The sequence below is a fragment of the Oreochromis aureus genome, linkage group 23 (genome assembly GCF_013358895.1).
Source record: "Oreochromis aureus strain Israel breed Guangdong linkage group 23, ZZ_aureus, whole genome shotgun sequence".
Taxonomy (NCBI): Eukaryota; Metazoa; Chordata; class Actinopteri; order Cichliformes; family Cichlidae; genus Oreochromis; species Oreochromis aureus.
Window position 1 is genome coordinate 18,313,728 of NC_052963.1, and position 20,524 is coordinate 18,334,251.

General features: G+C 41.1%; 1 protein-coding gene across 7 annotated transcripts in view; it reads left to right on the forward strand.

Moving 5' to 3' along the window:
- Positions 1-20,524, forward strand: part of LOC116312270 (collagen alpha-1(XVIII) chain-like) — a 55,614-nt gene that overhangs the window by 20,833 nt on the left and 14,257 nt on the right. For 2 of the 7 annotated variants that reach the window (XM_039607005.1, XM_039607006.1), the window contains exons 1-5: positions 4,340-5,499; positions 15,203-15,744; positions 17,336-17,416; positions 17,496-17,555; positions 18,631-18,706. In XM_039607005.1, the coding sequence (XP_039462939.1) occupies positions 4,476-5,499; positions 15,203-15,744; positions 17,336-17,416; positions 17,496-17,555; positions 18,631-18,706 (1,783 nt within the window). In that variant the 5' untranslated portion in view covers positions 4,340-4,475. Of the gene's footprint in view, positions 1-4,337; positions 5,500-15,202; positions 15,745-17,335; positions 17,417-17,495; positions 17,556-18,630; positions 18,707-20,524 lie in introns of those variants that run through there. The other 5 variants (XM_039607007.1, XM_039607009.1, XM_039607008.1 and 2 more) reach the window with 5 other exon arrangements.

A 20,524-nucleotide genomic window follows, 5' to 3' on the forward strand; every position in this document is an offset into this window, starting at 1 on the left:
TATGTGATTTGAAGGATTCCAAATTTGACTCTAAATTTAACAGGGAGCCAATGAAGAGAAGCCAATATGGGAGAAATATGCTCTCTCCTAAGTCCTTGGTATTCATAACAATCATCATTTTCAGTTTTATTGGACAGGACGGGTTTGAATGTGGACTGTAGGCTGAATACTTTTACATGAGGCAGAATTTAAAACAAGCTTATGTTTGACAAGAGATTTCTAAACTGTATCAAAAGCACACTGTCGATTTTGAGCAGAGCGAGCGGCACATTAGCTGGTCATTTAACAGCATGGTTTTTACAAACCACTGGCCTGTTCACGGCTCTTAAATGTCAGTTTTATGGATTTTCCTGCTGTCAATTTGACACCTAGGACTTTTGGATGGTCATACTGATAAAATCAGACACTTGGAGACACCAGGTTTTCTTAGATTTGGTTGGCCTAATGATCAATTAATAGCCTTAAATACAGCACCATTAGTTTGGCAGTGCAAACAGGAGCCCCTTAATGAGGCAGATTAGCAGATTATAATCTCTCCTGTTGCTGTTCTGCTCTGGAAAATAGGAAGATAAAGAAGTTAATGATGCATTAAAGAAAGCAAAGTTTCACCAGAGTAAACTCCAGTGACTCTAATGTTCCTCAGCACTGTTCGTTAGCAGCAGTTATGTTGCATGAATGCACAAATGATGGGGATGAGGCAGCGTGTCATGCAGCGTGGGTGTGGAGGTCCACCAGCTGGAATGTGTAACAGCTGGTTGTCCGAGTTTGGCAGATGCTGGATGATGAGGACACTCTGGGCCATGTGGAGGAGGAGGAGGAAGAAGAGGAGGAAAGGGAGGAGGAGGAGTGTTGGTGGAGAGGAATCCTTTTGCCCCAATCGCCCGTCTGTGAGAACCTGGAAGGAGTGCTTTTTCCGAGGATTTTCTCCGATGAGGCAATGGAGTCGGTCTCTCGGGAGGGCAGCTGCTGTCTCTCATTCATCCCTCACATTGCTGCTCAGCCTCTCTCCAGCTGCGTTCATGCCGTTTATCCGATTATGTTCCTCCCAAAGCTTCAGAAAGTAGACTTGCTGGTTTAATTTTTGGTTACTGTAGTTATCGGGAAAACAGAGGCATAAATCAGACAGCTAAACACACCGAAGCCATCGGCGCCGTGTGACTGAACCTCCCTTGTTTTCCCTTTTCTTCCTGAGAGATGAGATAATTTCTCTTGCTCTGTCACTCACCGTGCCCTTGATATTCTCACCATTGTAGCCTGTCAGCTGCTGTGCTCAGTTTTCCCACCTTTTTCCTCCTTTTGTCCCTTTTTCCCACTCTAACACGAAGTCATGCAAAGTGGAAGTACCCAGATCTTTTACTTAAAAGTAGAAAAGTTTTTAAAATACTGCATGAACAGTATGAATCCTGGAATAAAATGCTTCCATTGTTATAACTCTGTTGTTACAGTCTGCTGTCCTTGCTTGTACTGTTGCATAGTTTAGTGTACTGATCTGAACCTGGGGGCCACGGGGTAATCTGAGTACCAAGTACTTCTTAACTTTCTCTAGTAGTTGGTTTAGAAATCTAGCTAAATTTTTGTTTGAATAAAAACACGAGAAAAGGAAAAAGTAAAACATTCAGAAGTGTATTTTGTATTTTTATGTTTTTTAAAAATCAAAAATATGAGCTAAGCAAAGTAATGAATTACAGAAAACAAAAAGTAAATAAATAAATCTTGGGGCAAATTTTCCTTTTTTAGTTCCTTTTGTGTGTTTGTTTACATTAGTAAAACTTCAATTTAAAATTTAAATTTAAAGTAGGAAATAGTGGACATTTGGAAGCTAGAGGGCACCATTCACACCATATTAAAAAAATATTATTTTTACTCTTAAGCTGAGTTTTTATTGACTGTTTACTTCCCTTTGCACTCACTTGCTTTGGCAAAATCTGTTTGTTAGGATCAACAAGGGTTTAAGGGTTTTGAAGATTTCATTTTCGTGGGTGACTCAGAGACTCGGAGAAGACTTGAAAATAAACTGTGTTGCAGGCATAAAATATACTTCAGCTGAAAGGGGTTATTTCTCAGAGCTGTGCTGACTGTAGCAATAAAATGAAACGATTTGTGTCCACAAACTCGACCAGATTCCTTCTGCTTTGCCATGAGAGGGACTGAAATTTGCAGAAGCTGAAAAAAAAGTGTATTTTTGCGTGATTGTGAAGTTTAATGCTCAAACTTATGAGCTAATGCCGCCATCTCGTCTTCAATTAGTGATTCATTTGTTTATTTTGAAAATTTCAAAACCCAAGGAAACAAAACACTGTCAACTGTCATTATCGCTTTAACATGAGGATATCTGCATATCTGTAGTGTCTCCAGATATGCTGTCATAAACAATAAGAAAAAGGACAAATATGAACAGATGAAAGATATTCACAAAACATAATTTTGGTCTGTTATTTTTATATCTTAACTTAAGCTTCTCTGTAACAAAAGCATATTTTTTAAGATTGAAGCAAAAGTTTCTGTAATGATAACTGTCGAGTTATGTACAAGCGCAGTTCCAAAAAAGTTGGGACTCAAAAAGTGTAAAATGTAAATAAAATCAGAATACAATGACTTGCAAATCTCATAAATCCAGATTTTATTAACATTAGAGTATAGAAAATATATTACAACATTTTACTATTTAACCCTTTCATGTATGAATTATGACATCTTTAGGCATGAAAAGATGAATAAAAATACTTGAGAAAAAAATCCTGATTGAGGTTGTCATAATTCATGCATGACAGGGTTAAATAACAATAATTACAATAAAACACGTCATACATCTATATTAGCATTAAACAACCAGTGGGTGGCAGGGTATGGAGGGACACATCACTGTCAAATGTAGTGGTTTATGTGCAAGTATACCATCAACACTGACACAAATACAAGAAAACAGACTATGAATAGCTGTCCACATTTAACCCTTTCACTATGCGTGAAAGGGTTAAATGAAAATATTAGTTCATATTGTATTTGATGAAAACAACACATCTGGAAAAGGTTGGACCTTGTTTACCCCTGAGTAGCATACCGCCATCTTTTAACAACAGTCTGTAAACGTCAAGGAGCTGAAGGAGAACAGCCGACGGACTTTTGGGAGAGGAATGGTGTCATATTTTTCCTCTCATGATGCTCCGAATGGGTCCAGTTGCCTGCAGTGCAGACCAGTCAGGCAACTGGACTCTTAATCTGTGTTGCTGTAACAGATGTAGTATGCAGTTTAGCACTGCCTAGCTGAAATATGTGAGACTTTCCCTTGAAAAGACGTTGTCTGGATGGGACCATATGCTGCTCTAAAACCTGTATATATCTTTAAGCATTGATGGTGCCCGTCCAGGTGTTCAAACTGCCAATCCCACAGGCGCTGATCCTCCTTCACACCCTCAGAGATTCAGGCTTTTGAACTGAGCATTGATAACTGATTTTAAACACAGGTTTTGGAGAGTGGTGAAACTCTGCCTCTCTGAAGTTGCTCTTTTTGTACCCAATCACCTGAGCTGTTGCTAAGTAACCTAATTAGCTGCAAAATGTTCCTGCAACGGTTTCTTTTTAGTACCACTCACTTTTTGTCCACTGTAAATATTTCATGTTTTCTGTGTAGTATTGTGAATGAAATATGGGTTTAAGAGATTTGGAAGTAATTGCACAGTGACCCAGCTTTTTTTAAGAGTCGTACATATTTTGGAAGGATTTTTGGCATCTCTGCTGCTGGAAATGGCTTTAGGAGTCATTTCTTTGCTCTGAAGACACAGTTTAGTTTTCTGCAGCTGCTTAGAGTTACCATTCTTGTGCCTTTGTGGTAAAAAACCAATATAAAGCCTGCATCCAGTTAGTGTAGTTTTGCGTAAAGACTCAAAGCAGCAGGAAACAGCGAGCCTCGTCCTTTTAAAAAAATAAAAATACAGTTAGTAGAAGTTTATTAATGTAACCTGTCATTATGCTTTATCAAATTGTGGTTAACTAATTATTGCCTATAAAATAATATTTAATATTTTCTTTGGTTAATTTACTTGTTTACTTTTATTTAATTGCATTTATTCAGTCCTGCTCACCAATAAAATGAGCTTTTCCTTTAGAGTGTGAACTAAACCTTTTTTTATGATCTGCAGTGCATTTATGAAAACTCCACATTTCTGCAGAGCACACGTCTGTCTAGGCCGGGTGTGCCTGTGTGGTAAAAAGCATGCCTGTATGCTTTCTAAGGAGACCCACAGGAGTCATGCAGGGGAGGAGTTTTAGTGTATTTGAGCCCTTTTTCTTTTTTTTTTTTTGAGGGAGTTTGCGCTGGGAGCTCAGTGGGGAGGGTCCCAGAGTAGTTTTTATGCCTCTGCTTTCATTCACTGGTTGCTCAGTGGCCCTTGATCAGCCTCGATTTAACTGCTGCCCGGCTGGCACAGGTGGTGCTTTGAGGAATCAGTGAGAGCGCTGTTGCAACAGCCAGCACCATGTGGAGGAGGCTCCAGACTGCGACGCTGCTCCTCATCCTCTGCTCTGGGAGCTTGGAGGCCTGGTTCTGGGGAACCACGGATGAAGAAACAACGACAGAAGCGGTTACGTTTGATGCTACCACTTTAACCTCTTACACAGCGACGAACAGCAATTCTGTAGCAATGACCGCCAGTACAACAGAAGAGGATGAAGGTTCTACAACCACAGCTAGTAGTGCAAAGATGGAACTGGAAGATCCCACCGTGACCAGCTGGGCAAAGGAGGAGGAGGAACTTACTACAATGCCATTCAGTGGGGCAAAGGAGGAGAAAGAAAATGCTACAATGACGGCGAGCAGTGTAAAGATTGAGGTGGAAAGTCCCACCATGACAACCAGTCGTGCACAGACGGAGGTGGAAGGTGCTACAAGGACATTCACTGGTGCCAGTGAAGAGGAAGAAGGTACCACCATGACAGTCAGTGTTATGAAGGAAGAAGGTACCACCATGACAGTCAATGTTGTGGAGGAAGAAGGTACCACCATGACAGTCAGTGTTATGAAGGAAGAAGGTACCACCATGACAGTCAATGTTGTGGAGGAAGAAGGTACCACCATGACAGTCAGTGTTATGAAGGAAGAAGGTACCACCATGACAGTCAATGTTGTGGAGGAAGAAGGTACCACCATGACAGTCAGTGTTGTGGAGGAGGGAAAAGAGCCTACAATGACAGCTAACACTGTGATGACAGAGGTGGAAGAGCCCACTGTGACACCCACTGTTGCAAAGCAGGTGGAGGAAGGTGCTACTACTACCAACAGTGTAATGATGGAGGAGGAAGGTTCTACTAAGACTGCCGCTGGTGCAAAGGTGGAGGAAGAAGAGGAGGATGACAACTTGTCCGGGGTTGGGGAAGAAATCATCAACGTGGCCACAGGCATCCGTAAGTTTGTCGAGGCGTGGGACGCGACCACGACCACCTGGACTGTTAGTGCCGGCCTGACGGAGAAGACGGAGAAGTCTGACGTGACGATGAAGCCAGGCAGGTTCTTGGGGGAGAGGGTGGAGGAAGGGTCTGGGGGTGGGGAAGGGGAAGGGGGTGGATCTGAGTCAGACGTGACGATTAGAGGTGTCGTTTCTAAATTGAATGGCACACCCTGTCTCCCCGCGCCCTCTGATTGGCCCGTTTGCAGACAGCCACGCCTTTTCTCGCTGCCCAACTTTTTCAACCACACCTCTGTGGAGGAGGTGGGGGCGGTCCTACAGGAGTGGGCGTGGCTCACCAAAGCAGGATGTCACCACAGCGCAGAGCTATTCCTCTGCCTCCTCCTAAGTCCCAGGTGTCCATCACCCGTCTCTCACCTGCCCTGCCGCAGCTTCTGCCACACACTGCAAGACAGCTGCTGGGCGTTCCTGGAAAACGGGCATCTCCCAGTGGAGTGTGACCTCCTGCCTGAAAGAGCTCATGAGCCCGGGCGTCCGGTGTGCGTGTCAGTTAGTAACTGGAAAGGTAACCGCGGCGGGTTAGAATGTATCCTGTGTGACGATACATTTTGAATCCGGAGCGTCTGTGTGTGTTTGTTTTGGTGTCCAGCTGCATCATTGTCTTTGCCCATCACGTGATTCACTTTAAACGGGATTTTGCATGTTTTTACCATTTTAATGTGATCATATGGAGCCCATAAAGTACTCTGGCTCATGTGACTACAGGTGCTATACATTACAGCTTCACATATATTTGACCCCCTACCATGAAACCACTGGTGGGTTTGTTTTATTAGAGGAAGATAATGACCCTCACATTTACTGGGGCTCCAGCTAGTGATTATTTTTTGATTATTTTGTTGCTTGTAAGAAATTTCAATTTCCCAAATCACAGGATACAATTATTAAATGTCTTTTTTTAATCCAGAACTCCCAAATATATGAATTATTATAATGTAAGGCTGTAAATTCACAAGTTTTAGAAACCATCATCATCACTTTTTTATCTAGGATCAAATTACTGCAGTTTAGTTAATAAAGTTTTCTGTTTTGGATAATGTTAACTGAAACAAATCACAATTAATGCACAAGAGCATTCATCATCTTTAAAAAAAAAAAAGTTATATTCTTGTGCCTACATTACCCACAATGCAACATCAGTTTGCTTTAGAGGATCAGGTGTAGTAAGTAGCAACCATGTAGCTCACAGTCTCAAGCAGGGTTCAGTTCAGGCTTCACAGTCTTCACACGCCTCCTTCTGAGGTCACAAAGGGCTTTAATCAACTTTCTTACATCCATATTCTTATCAAAGTAAACTTTAAGTGCAGTTCCATTTGATCGGTAGTATATTAAAAGTGAATGAAGGCATCATATTCACTGTAATAAATATCGAAATTCTGTATTCGGAGGACCCAGAGTACCAAAAAACAGGTTTATCATATGATCAACTATTTTGCGGTTAGTTAATCAAGTTAGGTATGTGAGGCACTAATGTTTTTGGTATATTTTATGTTTATCCAAAAACACCCAAAAACATATCTAAACGTAAAATTGTAATAATTAATTATTAATATACTGGTAAAAATCAACTGAGAAACTACCAACACACATAAGTGTGATGCGTTATGTATAGACTGTCATACAGCTGACACATGTTGCCCACATAATTTAAAAATGTAGATGATTATCTTTATTTTTCACTTTCTAATTTTTAATGTATTATTTTATTTAGGCGGTTTTGGTCCTCCGTATATTTAAAGTCAGAAAAAAGCTTGCAATTTGGAAGATGGGTTTGATTAATGTTAAGTACACACTTTTTGTAAATCAAGGGTCAAAACATGCAAAAACATTGATGTTGCAACTGCTGAAGTGGCTGTGGTGTCACTTTCTCCCCTGACGCATGATAAAACACCTGAGTTCACGCCGTTGTCGCCAGGCTGCATGCAGCAGCTCATGTTGTTGTCTTGTCTCCTGCAAACGAGGCATTTTTAATGTGAGGAGTCAGTAGCGGTCAGCAGCAGCATGCCTGCAAGTTGTTTGATGGTAGCTGCATCTTTTTTATGACACTTAAATCTATTCTGGTCACGTTAGATGTTTATACTGTAAACTAGAAATCATATATACATTAGGTTAGAAACTTTTGCAGTGAGTATAAACCCTGACAAATATATCAGAGGCTCTTGTTCAGCCTTTTAATGGCTTAATAAATTTAGCAGCACACGTCATTGGCTGTACATTCCTGGGGGGTTTTTAAATTAAAACTTTGACCTCTGCCACATGAAAACCTTCTTCATCGTGTGTTTCCCGCGGGAATGCTTACTGCAAATGTTTGAATGACCTTTACAACAACTTGTGGCTTTAAAACACCAACACAGCTATGTTTCACCCCACAGCAGACTCCTGAATCTGCATTGCAGTACGTTTTGGAGACTTTGGTCTATGCATGCAGCCAAGCTTTTGCACTGTTATTGCTCGGGGTGTACGGGTTATAACACGTCCCTGTGGTTGTCAGTCAAACTGGTTTTATTGCCTGTGATTTTCCAAACACCTGCACAAGGGATGACAAAGGGGTTAAGGGCGCCTACATTTGATCAAAAACACTCAGTGTAAGCTCTCAGTTGTGATGTTGTCTTTGCATTTAGATGTAGGTTGGTTTCTCACAGCAGGCAGTAATCCTTCTATTGCTCCCATCACATCCTACTCCTGCATGCCAGCCACACTTTTCTGTCTCGAGTTATCGTGTCATCATTTCTAATCAGCTGGTGTGTTATGTAGATTTACAGATGGATGGCGTTTTGTAGTTTCCCAGAGGGAGAGGAAACAATCAGGCCGTCTGTGGTGGCAGTGGCGGTGGAAGTGGGGGGAAGCTTGTGGAAGGTATTTTTGATAACCGCTGTGGGTGGGAAAATGGTCTGCTCCGAGAGATTGAGTGTGACAATTGTGTGCTCGGTTTGGGAGAAAGGGCGGTGATCTCGCGGTCGGTAACAAGAGAGCATTGTGATGGGATGAGACGGGGAGGCTTGCAGTCTCTGCCAGGAGGGCAGAGGGCACGACAGTCACCCACTCTTTCACCCAGTCACACTTGATGGATGGCAGTTGAGTGTTTGGGACACCATTAGAAGATGAGCAGGGATTCAAAATGAGGCACAAGTGTGAGAAAGACTTTTATGTGAGTGGGGAATTACTGGGTCTTCAACTTAGAAGCAATTTAAATGCATTTTGGGCCATTTATGTGTCATTTATAGTGTCTCAAACTGACACTGAGTCACTTCCATTTGTTTAAAGTTCATCTTTTTCCAGCTGATGCTGAGGTTCAAGAGGCCACGCCCACCCTGGAGGGCCTCTGGGTTCCCCTGCTGCATGGTTAGTGCTCAGTTAGTACTCAGGCATAAAAAAAGAGACGGCAGTTTAATGAGCCGGTTGTGAGCTGCTTGTTTATCTTTATTTCTTCTTTGCTGCTGATTGGTTCCCTTATTAGTTCCCCAAAAGACACAAACTGTGAAAGCAAGAAGGTTTTCAGCCTCTCTTCATCCCATAAAAATAAAAGGTAGTGCCACCAGCAGCCCAAGCTTTAAGGTTTCAGCATCACTGAAAAGAAAAGCAAAAAACTTTTAAGTGGCCTGAAAGGTCAGTCTTTGCTATTTGCGTTCACGCTGTTGGCGAGCAACTGAAGAATACGACAAATTGACAGATGACTTGGCAGTAAATACATTAGAGAAAGGGTGTCAAACATAAGGCCTGGGGGTCAAAATCGTCCCAGCAAAGACTCCAGTTCAGACCTCCCCTCATGTAATTAACCATTAAATGACAGATAATATATAAAAATGTTTTGAACAATTTTTTTTTTATTGACAAAAAAACCTTGGAGCGTTGGAGCCTGTTAGAGAAGGAAACTGGACACAGTCTGCAGGTAACTGTTAGAAGCAACAAGCTGTCAAAATACTCCGTATTAGGGCTGTTTGCTTTATCAAATTATATTTTCAGTTCTCAGTTTTCAGATCTGTTTTGCAATAAGTCCCTAGTTTTGCCTTCCAGCACATTGTTTTTCTGCACTTTTTCCTCTTTTTAAAAGTCAGATTTGGTGCTTTTAATGAATCCAGTTTTCAGTACATTCATTCTGTGAGTAGTTTTTGCTTCATGCCTGTAACACATGTATCACGACAGCAACGGTTAACGTTTGACCCTGTAGCAAATTGGAGAGTAAGAGAGCTAACACAGACTTAAAATATAAAAACTGGGCTTTAGACACATTGAAATATGGTCCTGTTAGCAAAACGGATGATGAAATAAATAAATCATGCATTTCGACATGTGCTGCAGGCTAAATTTATGAACCAGTGGTACCTGTCACCGTCCATACTTCTCAAATTCTTCACATAGACACATTTGTTTTGGAGGGCAGCCAAGAAACCCGAGCTTTTCAGCTCTTCTGCCTCTTCTGCCTCTTCGAGGAGCAAGATGGGGACAAAAAGAAGAATCCAGCTGATGTCATCTGAGCCGCACGGATCCCCCTCACTCAACTTTAATTGGCTCTGGGCTCTGGGCTCATTCAGCCGTGGATTAGAGTCTGAGCAGGGATCAGAGGCTGGCTGAAGGTGTCACGGGCTCCATTTGAAGTGTTAACTGATGGCACAGCCGAGACTCGGTGCAATTAACAGCCCGAGTCTCAGGCCAGCTGTGTGAATGAAGTGTTTGGTGTGTTTTAGGATAAAGAGTCCTGGATTTAATTCTTACCCACGTCCTCAATTCTCCAAATCAAGACCTGCAGGTTTCTGCTGCAGATATATTAAGATCTGCTTTGGGAATACCAGGACAATGGCATAATATTCCTCATGCAAAACACTGAAATTACTGAAATTGTTCAGACACAGTAGATGATTTGGTGTAATTATGGAAGGCGGATTGAGTTGCTTTTGCAAGTAAAGGACATTTCAGGTCAAGCAGAGAAGAATGAGGGTGTAGTTTCTTACATTTTTCTCTATTTTAGGCCACTTTAACCATCATATGCTTGCATTACTTTCCCCGTTGCACTTTGTAATTTAAGCACACAGTGTGGTTACATTGACTGCAGTAACACTGAGGCTTAGGCGCAGATTTTACAGGATAGTATAAACTCTTCTTATGCTCCCCCTCCAGGATGAGGGAAGGTCTCTGCACTGCTAACCTCTGGAGGAGTTCATTAGTTCCACTGTGACATTTCTGCATGTTTTAACTGGCGTGTTGAGTCAGTTCGGGCTGCTGGGCCCGTCCACTTTGTCCCATTAACAGTCCCTCATGGTTCACTTTCCCATGGACAGTTGCCGTGCATTTCCTCCCTCCCGCCCTCTGTCTGTCCATCTGTCAGTCCGTGCCTCTCCTCATTGCCTGTGTCTTTTTCTTCACACGATAAAACAGGCAGGCGTCGGATTTCTCTGGAGTTACATGTTGGAAAATACAGACATGGCACCCCAGTAATCCCCTGTAACCGAGAACATGAGGTCATTAAGGCCGCGAAACATTGATGTGGGCTGTTCTTGCATACAATGGGGACTGTTAGCGTGGAGAAAGGAAGTCAGAAATTAGCTTCCTATGAATGGTTTCAACAAAAAAATCTGTATTTCATTATTCGATGGTGTCCCATGCAGAGATCTGAGCTGATGTCTTAAGAGCATAAAAAAACAATTTGAACAGCTTAACGTGAGGAGATCCTTCATGAACATAATTTACTGCCCAATTTGCAACAGTTCTGCTCATTCCACACACCAAATTTCTGTGGTTTTAGCTTTGTTTGTTTGTCATTATGACTTATATAAAATAGGCGGGGCTTCACTTCCTGAAATGCACAAATCAAAATGTAGCAACATTTGAATTAAACATTTGTTTTTTTTCTTTTTCGATCCAGTGAAACTGCAGTTTTTTCGTGTTTTTGATAAACTCAAAGTTACGTTTTATGTATATTATGACAAACACTTACCATCCGCTTAGCACACCTTAAACACACTAGGTTGGCATAGATTCAAGAAGGTTCTGGAAACATTCCTTCAGAGATTTTGGTCCCTACAACATGTGATGCATGTCAAAGTGCCACGGACACAGGATCACATCCACAATGAAAATCTCCTGTTCCACCACATCCCAAAAGTTGCTCTATTGGACTGAAATCTGGTGACTGCGGAGGCTGTTTGATTACAGTGAACTTATTGCCATGTTCAAGAAACCAGTTTGAGATAATCTGAGCTTTGTGACATGGTGTGGCATCCTCAGAAGATGGTACACTGTGGTCATAAAGTGATGGACATGGTCAGTAACAACACTCAGGTAGGCTGTGGTGTTTAAATGATGCTCAGTTGGTACTAAGGAGCCCACAGTGTGACAAGAAAATATCCCCCATATTATCACACCACCAGCAGCCTGAACTGTTGATATAAGGCAGTATGGATCCATGCTTTCATATCGTTTGAGCCAACTTCTCACCCTCCTATTAGAACGTTGCTGCAAAACTCAAGCCCAGACCAGGCTACGATTTTCCAATCTTCTGTTGTCTGGTTTTGGTGAGCCAGTGTGAATTGTAGCCTGAGTTTCCTGCTCTTAGTGGACAAGAGTGGCACTCGGTGTGGTCTTCTGCTGCTGTAGTCCATCTGCTTCAAGGCTGGACATGTTGTGCATTCAGAGACGCTCTTCTGCTTTGCTTAGTTGTAACGGCTTGAGTTAATGTTGCCTTCACATCAGCTCACAGCAGTCTGACATTCACCTCTGAAGTCTGGCATCAACAAGACATTTTTACCCAGAGAACTGCCGCTCACTGTGGATCAGCACTTTCTGAAATAGTCTCAAATGAATAACCGCGCCACATACAGAGTCACTTAAAATCACCTTGCATCATCATTTTGATGCTCAGTTTGAACTTCAACAGGTAGTCTTGACCATGTCTACATGCCTAAATGCATCGATATGTTGTCGTGTGAGCAGTTGATCTGGTGTACCTAATAAAGTGTATAATAAAGATAATCGTGGGCATATATGATAACTATTCCATTATTAAATGAAATTCCTGTAGAATTTAATGAAAGTATCTTACACATGGAGACTCCTTTCCCTCAGCTCAGCTCATAAAGTTGAAGCTATGTCAAACTGCACTGTCCCTTTTTAATAAGTAATTAAATATATCTATTGCTTTATACATAATATTTTGTGCTGTATGAAATCAAAACATGTTTAAAAGTTTTTTACAATGTCTGAAGAGGTAAAATGATATAAAATCCTGCCAGGAAAAACTCTAAAAATAAGCATGTTCCTTATTCCCTGTTGCTTCCTCTGCATTCTGACTCACAGGAAAGAAACAGAAATACATTAAGACCCTGAGACTAGATTGCAGCCCAGATAAAGAAATGAGAAAACTTTGCGTAATTGTTATGTAATGGTCTTGTAACCACAGTGCTAATGGCTTGCTGGCAGACATTAGCCTCCCTCATGGGAGGGTTCGCTGTTACTGGGCTGCAGAGTTGGGTTAGTGGGAGAGCTGTGGTAAAACTAGACAGCTTCCAGATGTGAACATGTATGGAATTAGAGTAGGGGCCTCCCTTGAGAAATTCATTTTCAGTGTACCATTTTTGATTAACTGTAAGTTCACATTTGTGCTGTCATTTGTCATTTTCTGAAACTGCATAAATATATACCACTATGGTTTAGCTCACACAACAGCTGCAGCAGCTGTGCTGCCTTGAGAAGAACCAATAGCAGGTGCCTTCACTGAGAAGCCCTCCACCCTGCTGATCTCAAGCTCCAGTTGGATCAAATCCTATAATCCCAAAGGAGCCAGGCTTCTTTTAGCTGCTGTGCAGGTCGAGAGAGTTTACAGGCTGCCAGCAGTTAGTTATGATGTGGTTGTCCTGTTACTATCCATGACAGCAGCATAAGCAGGTGGAAAGCGAACAAAACCTCCCAAAGTCCTTAAGAAATCCTGGGAACAATAAGGTGGCTTAAATGGCATCAAATATTGACCACACGTGAACATATAAAATTCACATCACTAAGAAATGTGGGAAACCCCCACTACTCATGACCTCTGTACGCCTTTAATGCACAGATTGCACTTGTGCAATGGCAGGCCTCAAACCCTACCCTGGTCCAAAAAATGCTGCTTCTCCCCCGTGAGGCTGATTTATGAGAATGTAAATCTGCTGCTTCTCATTTCCCTTTTGGGCTATTTTAGTCTGTGGGAATTGAAACTCAAGCAGTTTTTCCACTAATGTGACCCACTCTCGAAGTCTCAGAGTGTGTCCCATAAATGTCTTGTAGCCATGTTTTTTTGGACAGTTTTGTTCTTAAATCACCCTCATTGCTGAATTTAGGATCTGTGGTTTTGCCATGTGACCTGCAGTGTCAGTGCACTTTTCGGTTTGTTGTTCCAGACATGGGATCTTCAAGGGTCACTTCAGTTGCAGCAGACTGGTAACTCGGTGAATCTTGCAGTGAAAAGCACTTGTGAAATTCATGTATTCCTCCTCTCTCAGGAAAAGCCAGTCTTAGAAAACATTCAAATACCTTTAATGTGCCAGAAGTATTTGAATTTGCTCTCGGTACAATCACAGATGCATTTTTATACATTATTCTATTAATGGTTCGGTGAGTACTTAAGTTTAGATAGTCTGTGGTGGGAAATGAACCAATATTTAAAACTTTGTCCACTTTTAGCATTTGAAAATGGGCAACTGTGTAAAAAAATGACTAGAATAACTTTAGAATAACTTTTTTAAGTCCTTGAATTTAAGCTGAATCACATCTTGATCCTTTGATTTACTGTGGTGGTGTACAGAAGCAAAATTGCAAAACAAGTGCCATTGTCCAAAAACCTGATCGTATACATTGGTTTAAGACCAGAAACCTGTCACACTCAGGAAATAACCAACAAGAACTAGTGAAAAAAGGTGTGAAGTAAGTGTAAGGAAAAGCTTTCATTTTGAAAGTGAAGGGTTTCCTTTTCCTGTTTCGGTCTTCACAGTTTAACTACTGCTTAGCAAGTAGTAGCTGAGTGTTTGCAAACAAGCTGGTCTTATCTATGCAAGCTAGCAAACTGTGGCTGTTTGCTAGCAACCAAAGCAATCGCAAAGAGTTTTTCAGTGCAGCACCATATACCTCTGTGCAACCAATTTCACCTAGCACCTGCTATCAGCATGTCAGCGAATACTCAGATTCAGCAGATGTTTACATGTTTATGTGATAGCCTTGTATAATGGACACAGTAAACATGCTATGCTAGCAGCAGCTTGGAGTAGCACAGCTCGTTGGGTTGAGGTTTTTTTGCCCTCGCCATCTTGCTGTCTTGAAACACGACGCTGCTTGGGATGACTATAGGCCATCTTGTTGGCCTTTACAAAGGATGCAGGTTAAAATGACTTTCCAGTGGCTTAAGTTTGTAGACCAAGAGGCTACATCTATCTGTCACATGCACTATACTCACAACATCCCAACAAAAAGACCAGAGTCTTATAAACCCTTCAACGTTTAATTCTACTGCGCAAAGATAATACTGCATCTGTACTATCGGTTCAGTCCCACATATGAGAGTGTAATACTAATTACACTGGCTGGTTTGTGAGTTTTTATGTATATTTTTCTTCTTATGAAGGATTTTTACTTGATACTCAACAACATGAATGTCACCCAATTGATATAAACCATTGAAAACATTTTTTTTCAATGGCTGGCAACTGAAAGCCAATTTTCTGTTTCCTATGTGTGCACTGACTATGTTTTAACTTCCTGTCTCCTCCCTCTCACAGAAAAGAGCGGCATCTCTTTACTCCAGTTGATTGGAGAACCTCCACTAGAAGAGTTCACCGCCGCCTATGGGCCAAATGGGGAGCCTGCCTATCGGTTCACTCCTTCAGTGGTCCCGGGCCAGCCAGCTCTGGTCCATGTCCCCAGCCCTTTCTACCGCCACTTCTCCCTCCTCTTCCATGTCAAGCCCTCCACTCCTGCCGCCTCCATCCTTTTCTGCATCACAGATGCCACCCAGAAGCTCATGTATGTCGCCGTCAAGCTCAGCGCGGTGAAGGCTGGCCGTCAGAAGGTTCAGTTTTTCTACACCGAGCCTGACTCTGAGGCTTCGTACGAGGCTGCCAGCTTTGAGGTGCCGAGCATGGTGGACACCTGGAGTCGCTTCTCGCTGTCAGTCATGGAGGAGCAGGTGGCCTTCTACCATGGCTGCGACTCTGAGCCACAGGTGGTGAAGTTTGAGCGCTCGCCGGATCCCATGGATCTCGACCCTGCATCGGGGCTCTTTGTGGGTCACGCGGGAGGAGCTGACAGTGACAAGTTCCTGGTAAGTGGATCCACAGATTTGATGTTCCTTGGTGATTGCCAGATGATAACCAACCTGTAGGCCTATGTGACTGGGACTTCAACAATCATTTACTTTGGGACTGCCAGCAACCAGTCCAGAAATATTAATCTTTCCATCTTGGCTTGTGGTCGTTAGATGGTCACTGACAGGTCCCTGGGCCTGTGTGACTGGGCCTTATTCCCCTGATCCTACACCGTCACCATGATTTTGACATGTAAAAAATGGCAGCAAAGTTAACATCATATGGTTAATGGTCAAATGTCTCCAAAATCTCAGTGGGTTGCGTAGTAACAATGACACAATCATATTTATTGAAGGTTACATGAAGTCCAAAAATGCATAAAGAAGATTTCAAGTATTTACAAATAATTTTAACTGATGCTGCTCTTACTCAGGTCTGCTTTGAAACACAGCTGATAGCTTCTTAACATGGTCTTTACTGAACGCTGCTTAGTGATTAAAATAAATAAGTAATAACAATAAAACAGTCTCTGTATGTGTTACTTTGTAGCTTATGCAGTTTTAGCATGATTAGTTTTGTTCGTTGGGTATAAATGACTGGAGGATGACTCATCCAAGCCGTGGCTTAGCCTGCCTACGGCGGCTCATCTTGCTTGTAGATTGGACTGGATCACTCTACCTGATCCTGTGAGTGGAAGTATTGACCTACAGTCATCCATTTACCCTGCAAAACCCACTCCTGGAAAATGACTTTTGCAGTTCCTCAAAGTGCTTGAGAAGAGCAAGTTGTAAATTAAAAAGTGAGCCAGGTCAAGGGTCACCAGTGACCATTATTCTTTTGGAAAGATCCTTTCAGCAGAACTTGGTTGACAAAAATCACATTTTTAAGATTTCTTGAGTATCAAAATAATTCATATACAGTTACACGTACATTTACATATATGCTGCAGACAGGAAATGCTGATGGCTAATTCGGCATACTTTCAGTTGCTCCAACATACAAATAAATGTGCTAAAATAAAGCTGCCAGAAAAGATTCCTTCTTTATGTGTTGAGGATTTGATCACTATCAATATTTAGGAAATATGAAAGTTTAACTGATTAAAAATTGGACAAAACAACATGATGACACTCATCTCAGAAATAAGCATAAAGCTACAGCAATGCTATAAAACAAGAAAGACAAATTATCACTTTTAAAGACCATAGTTTTTGTTTTATACAACAGTGTGGTGCAAAAGGAAGAGACGTCTGTTTTGTACGCATAATCTCCAGGGTACCAGCAGAGGAAATGCTAAAGAGATGTTTCACAGTTCTGACAGGAAAAAATGAAAAACAGCAACGAATCCTCCTCCAGATGTATCTGGGAGTCTGCTCTTTCTTGTTTGTGACGTCTCCCTGCGGCACTCCGTCCAGGGCTTGTGTCAGGGTCATTAACAATAAGGAGGTAGTGCCACCTTCAACCTCTGAGACAGGGACTCTGGTGATCATATGACTCTCTATGAAGTGGAGAACTGTGGACGAAATTAAGATGGCTGCAGTTAAAGCTCATAAAATCTGCATGCTTCTGATAATACCTATGGTGGGATTCACTGTCTGTGTGTTTTAGGGTGACATGGCAGACCTGAGACTGGTGGGAAACCCTCGGGCAGCTGAGCGTTTATGTGACTATGAGGACGACTCTGACGCCGTGAGTTCTTGTTTTTCTGATATTCCAGTCAAACCACCAGAAGGCTTTTGTGAAACACAGTTTATTTTCTGTATCGCAGGGCTCTGGTGACTATGGCAGCGGCGACGGTGAGAGGAGGCAGATGGGAGGCAGCGTGAAGGTCTGTATGAGCTATGTGGATGTCTTATGTGAACATACAAGAGTGATTTACAGTCATCTCATCTCGAGATGTTTTTCAAGAGGAACAGCAGGGCCTAATTGCATTATGGGAATTGTAGGCATTGAATTGCTTATTAATGGCTTTCTGGAGGTCTCTCAAAGTTTTCTTTAGACATTAGCTACTTTTTATCAGACCATTATCAGAGGAAACTTTTTTGTTTGTTAAGCCATGTAACACTGACCTATGAATCATTCAAGCTTAAAAAAAGGCACCTAACTGAAGGGATGAACCAGTGTTTTGTCTACAACAAAAAATTTAAATTGTATCTTTAGTCGCTTTGTTGCTACCAGCCTGTCGCAAAAACACATCATTTGTTCCCATTTCTTTAGTTGAATCTATAAAAAACTCCAAAGATAACAGTTTCACAGACATAAACTAGTATTTCAGCTTGACAGTGATCCTAAACACACTGCCAGTGCAGTAAAAGCACACTCACTGTGCCCAAGGTCACACCAGGTTTAGATAAATCAGTTTCCAAATTACAGGAGTTCATGTGGGACGATCATTTGGCTTAACATTATTTAGTAGTTTAGTAGTAGTTTTTTTTTTTTTAAATTTATGGGTCTCTTTCAGTTAAATCTCTTTTGCAGTGAAATATTTTTACACTAGGATCCTTTATATATATGGGAGACCATAGAGAATATGAAAAACAGTTGGGTGAACTTAAAAAACACACATACCCCAAAACATCATTAACACATCAGCTGGTGACACACTGCTCGCTAGTGGTGAACATTTCATTTAAACTTCGTAAAAAAAAAAAAGTACCTTCAACTTATTATAATAGTATCATAAGAAATAATTAGGATTAAGTGAAATCCATTTGTAATAAATTTCAGCTGAATGCAAATTATCTGCTTTCCACCACCTGGTGGCAGTATTTGTCTGCTCTTGTGCACAAATATTGTCTGAAAATTACGTATAAATGTAGATGTACATGTGACGTGGCTGGATTCCATTATGTGAATTTCCAGATGTTTTAAACTGTTGTATTTGTGTCCCGTTCCCCCCACAGACCACCCCTCCACCTTTCCGTCCACTGCCTGAACCTCCGCTGATTTCCTCACACATAAACACACTCGCACAAACAGGTAAAGAGAAAGTGTGTTAATCTATAACTACAGAGTTTAAGCATGCTCTTCCAGGACTCTCAGCACCGCGCTGTGTAAATGTGTAATGGAAGTTTTTAACCATGCAGCAGACGCTGCCAAAGAAACATCATGTAGACATTTTTAAGCCAGAAAAGTGTGCGTCAGGTTGCCTGTCTGGACCCGTGTGAGGAGATTGCTGCAAGGAGTGTGTATGACTAGAAGTTCTTCAGCTCCCTCTAGTGGATGATAAAAGAAGTAATTTCTCTTTGAGTGACTTGCTCATGAAATGAGAACGTTTCTTCCTCCGTCACGCCACAAAAATGTTTCATGAGTTCTCTGAGCAGCAGGTAAAGGTATGTTTGTGTTCAGATGTCAGGTATCAGCCCTCCGTGGAGTACAGCAGGCAGGACTTCAGCAAGCCTGGATTATTAGGCTCAAAAGGTGGGTCGCAGGGGGCAAAAGGGTCCTGATAGCGCCTGGCAGCACATCAGATTAGGATTATGTCCTAATCAATCTGTGGCCTTCCTATCACAGTAAAGGAGGAGTGCTCTGGCTGTTGCTGCTTTCTCATTCTGCTCAGTGTATGGGTGGAGGTTGATTGATCGTCAGCATCCGCTCAGCAGGCTTCAATGTGATGGTGTCTTATTTTTGTCCCCAAGAGAGCAAATCTGGATTACTACTGAAGTAGCTGACTACTTACTACTGAAGTTGTAGCACAACATCCAACATTATTTCTACTTGTAGTGCCACTCTGAATAGTCCTCAGGAACTCTGTTTAATCAGATTGACTTAAATTAAAATCACAAGATGGTAGAAATGACATTTTACAGGTATAATCTTTATTAAAATCTTTGTTCCAGTCAACTTTGGTGCAAAACATGATATAATAACTTAAGTTTAATGCTCTATCGGACATTTCTTGAGTAAAACGTTCTGTTGTATAAGTGATGATGGGCAACGCACATGGAGGTCCAAAACTGACAAAATAATAAAAGAATGAATAAATGGCTCCAAAAAGTGCCATATACCTTAAATATAAAAAATACATAAAATAAGATGAAAATTGGTATTTCAGATTTTATGATTTCCATTAATTGTGTTATTTTCTCCTTTTTTTGCTCAGTTTTTATTTATTTATTTTTATTTATTCATTCCATTCTCTTATTTGAACTTTTTTTTACTTTCCTCTTTCTACTTCCTGTTTTTTATTTGTTATCTTCTTATTTATTCTTGTGTTTTTTATTTGACTGTTGACTTATTTATTTATGTTCCTGTTTTTACTTCATTTTCACTTATTTTATTTTATTTACATGGGTTTTAATTTTCTATTTGTCTTTTTGTTTGTTCATTCTTATTCAGTTTATTTACTTTCATCTTTCTACTATCTCATTATCTTATTTGTTTACTTAGTTATTTTCTTATGACTTTGGCAGTTTTGTTAGTCCACAAACAAAACTACTGTAACTTTTTATTGTGAAGCAGGAGCAACGAAACCTACTAGTTTAAATATAAAAAACAGTAAAACATGCATGTTCTGCCTCTCGTGACCCTTTTGGGCTCATAAAGACATTTTGACTCCAGCCGTCACCAACAATAGAAAACCAGCGTTTACTGTAAGCAGCACTAATGTGTCTGCTGTAATATTTGTCTCTTTTGTTTCTTTACCAAAAGCAAACTTACAGATCAACATGGTTTTATTTTATTTATTTATCTATTGTTATTTATTTAAGTTAAATATAAAACCCTGAAGAAACGACACATGGAGATTTACTTTCCTGGATGATTGAGAATGCATGAAGACGACACAGCTAACCTTGA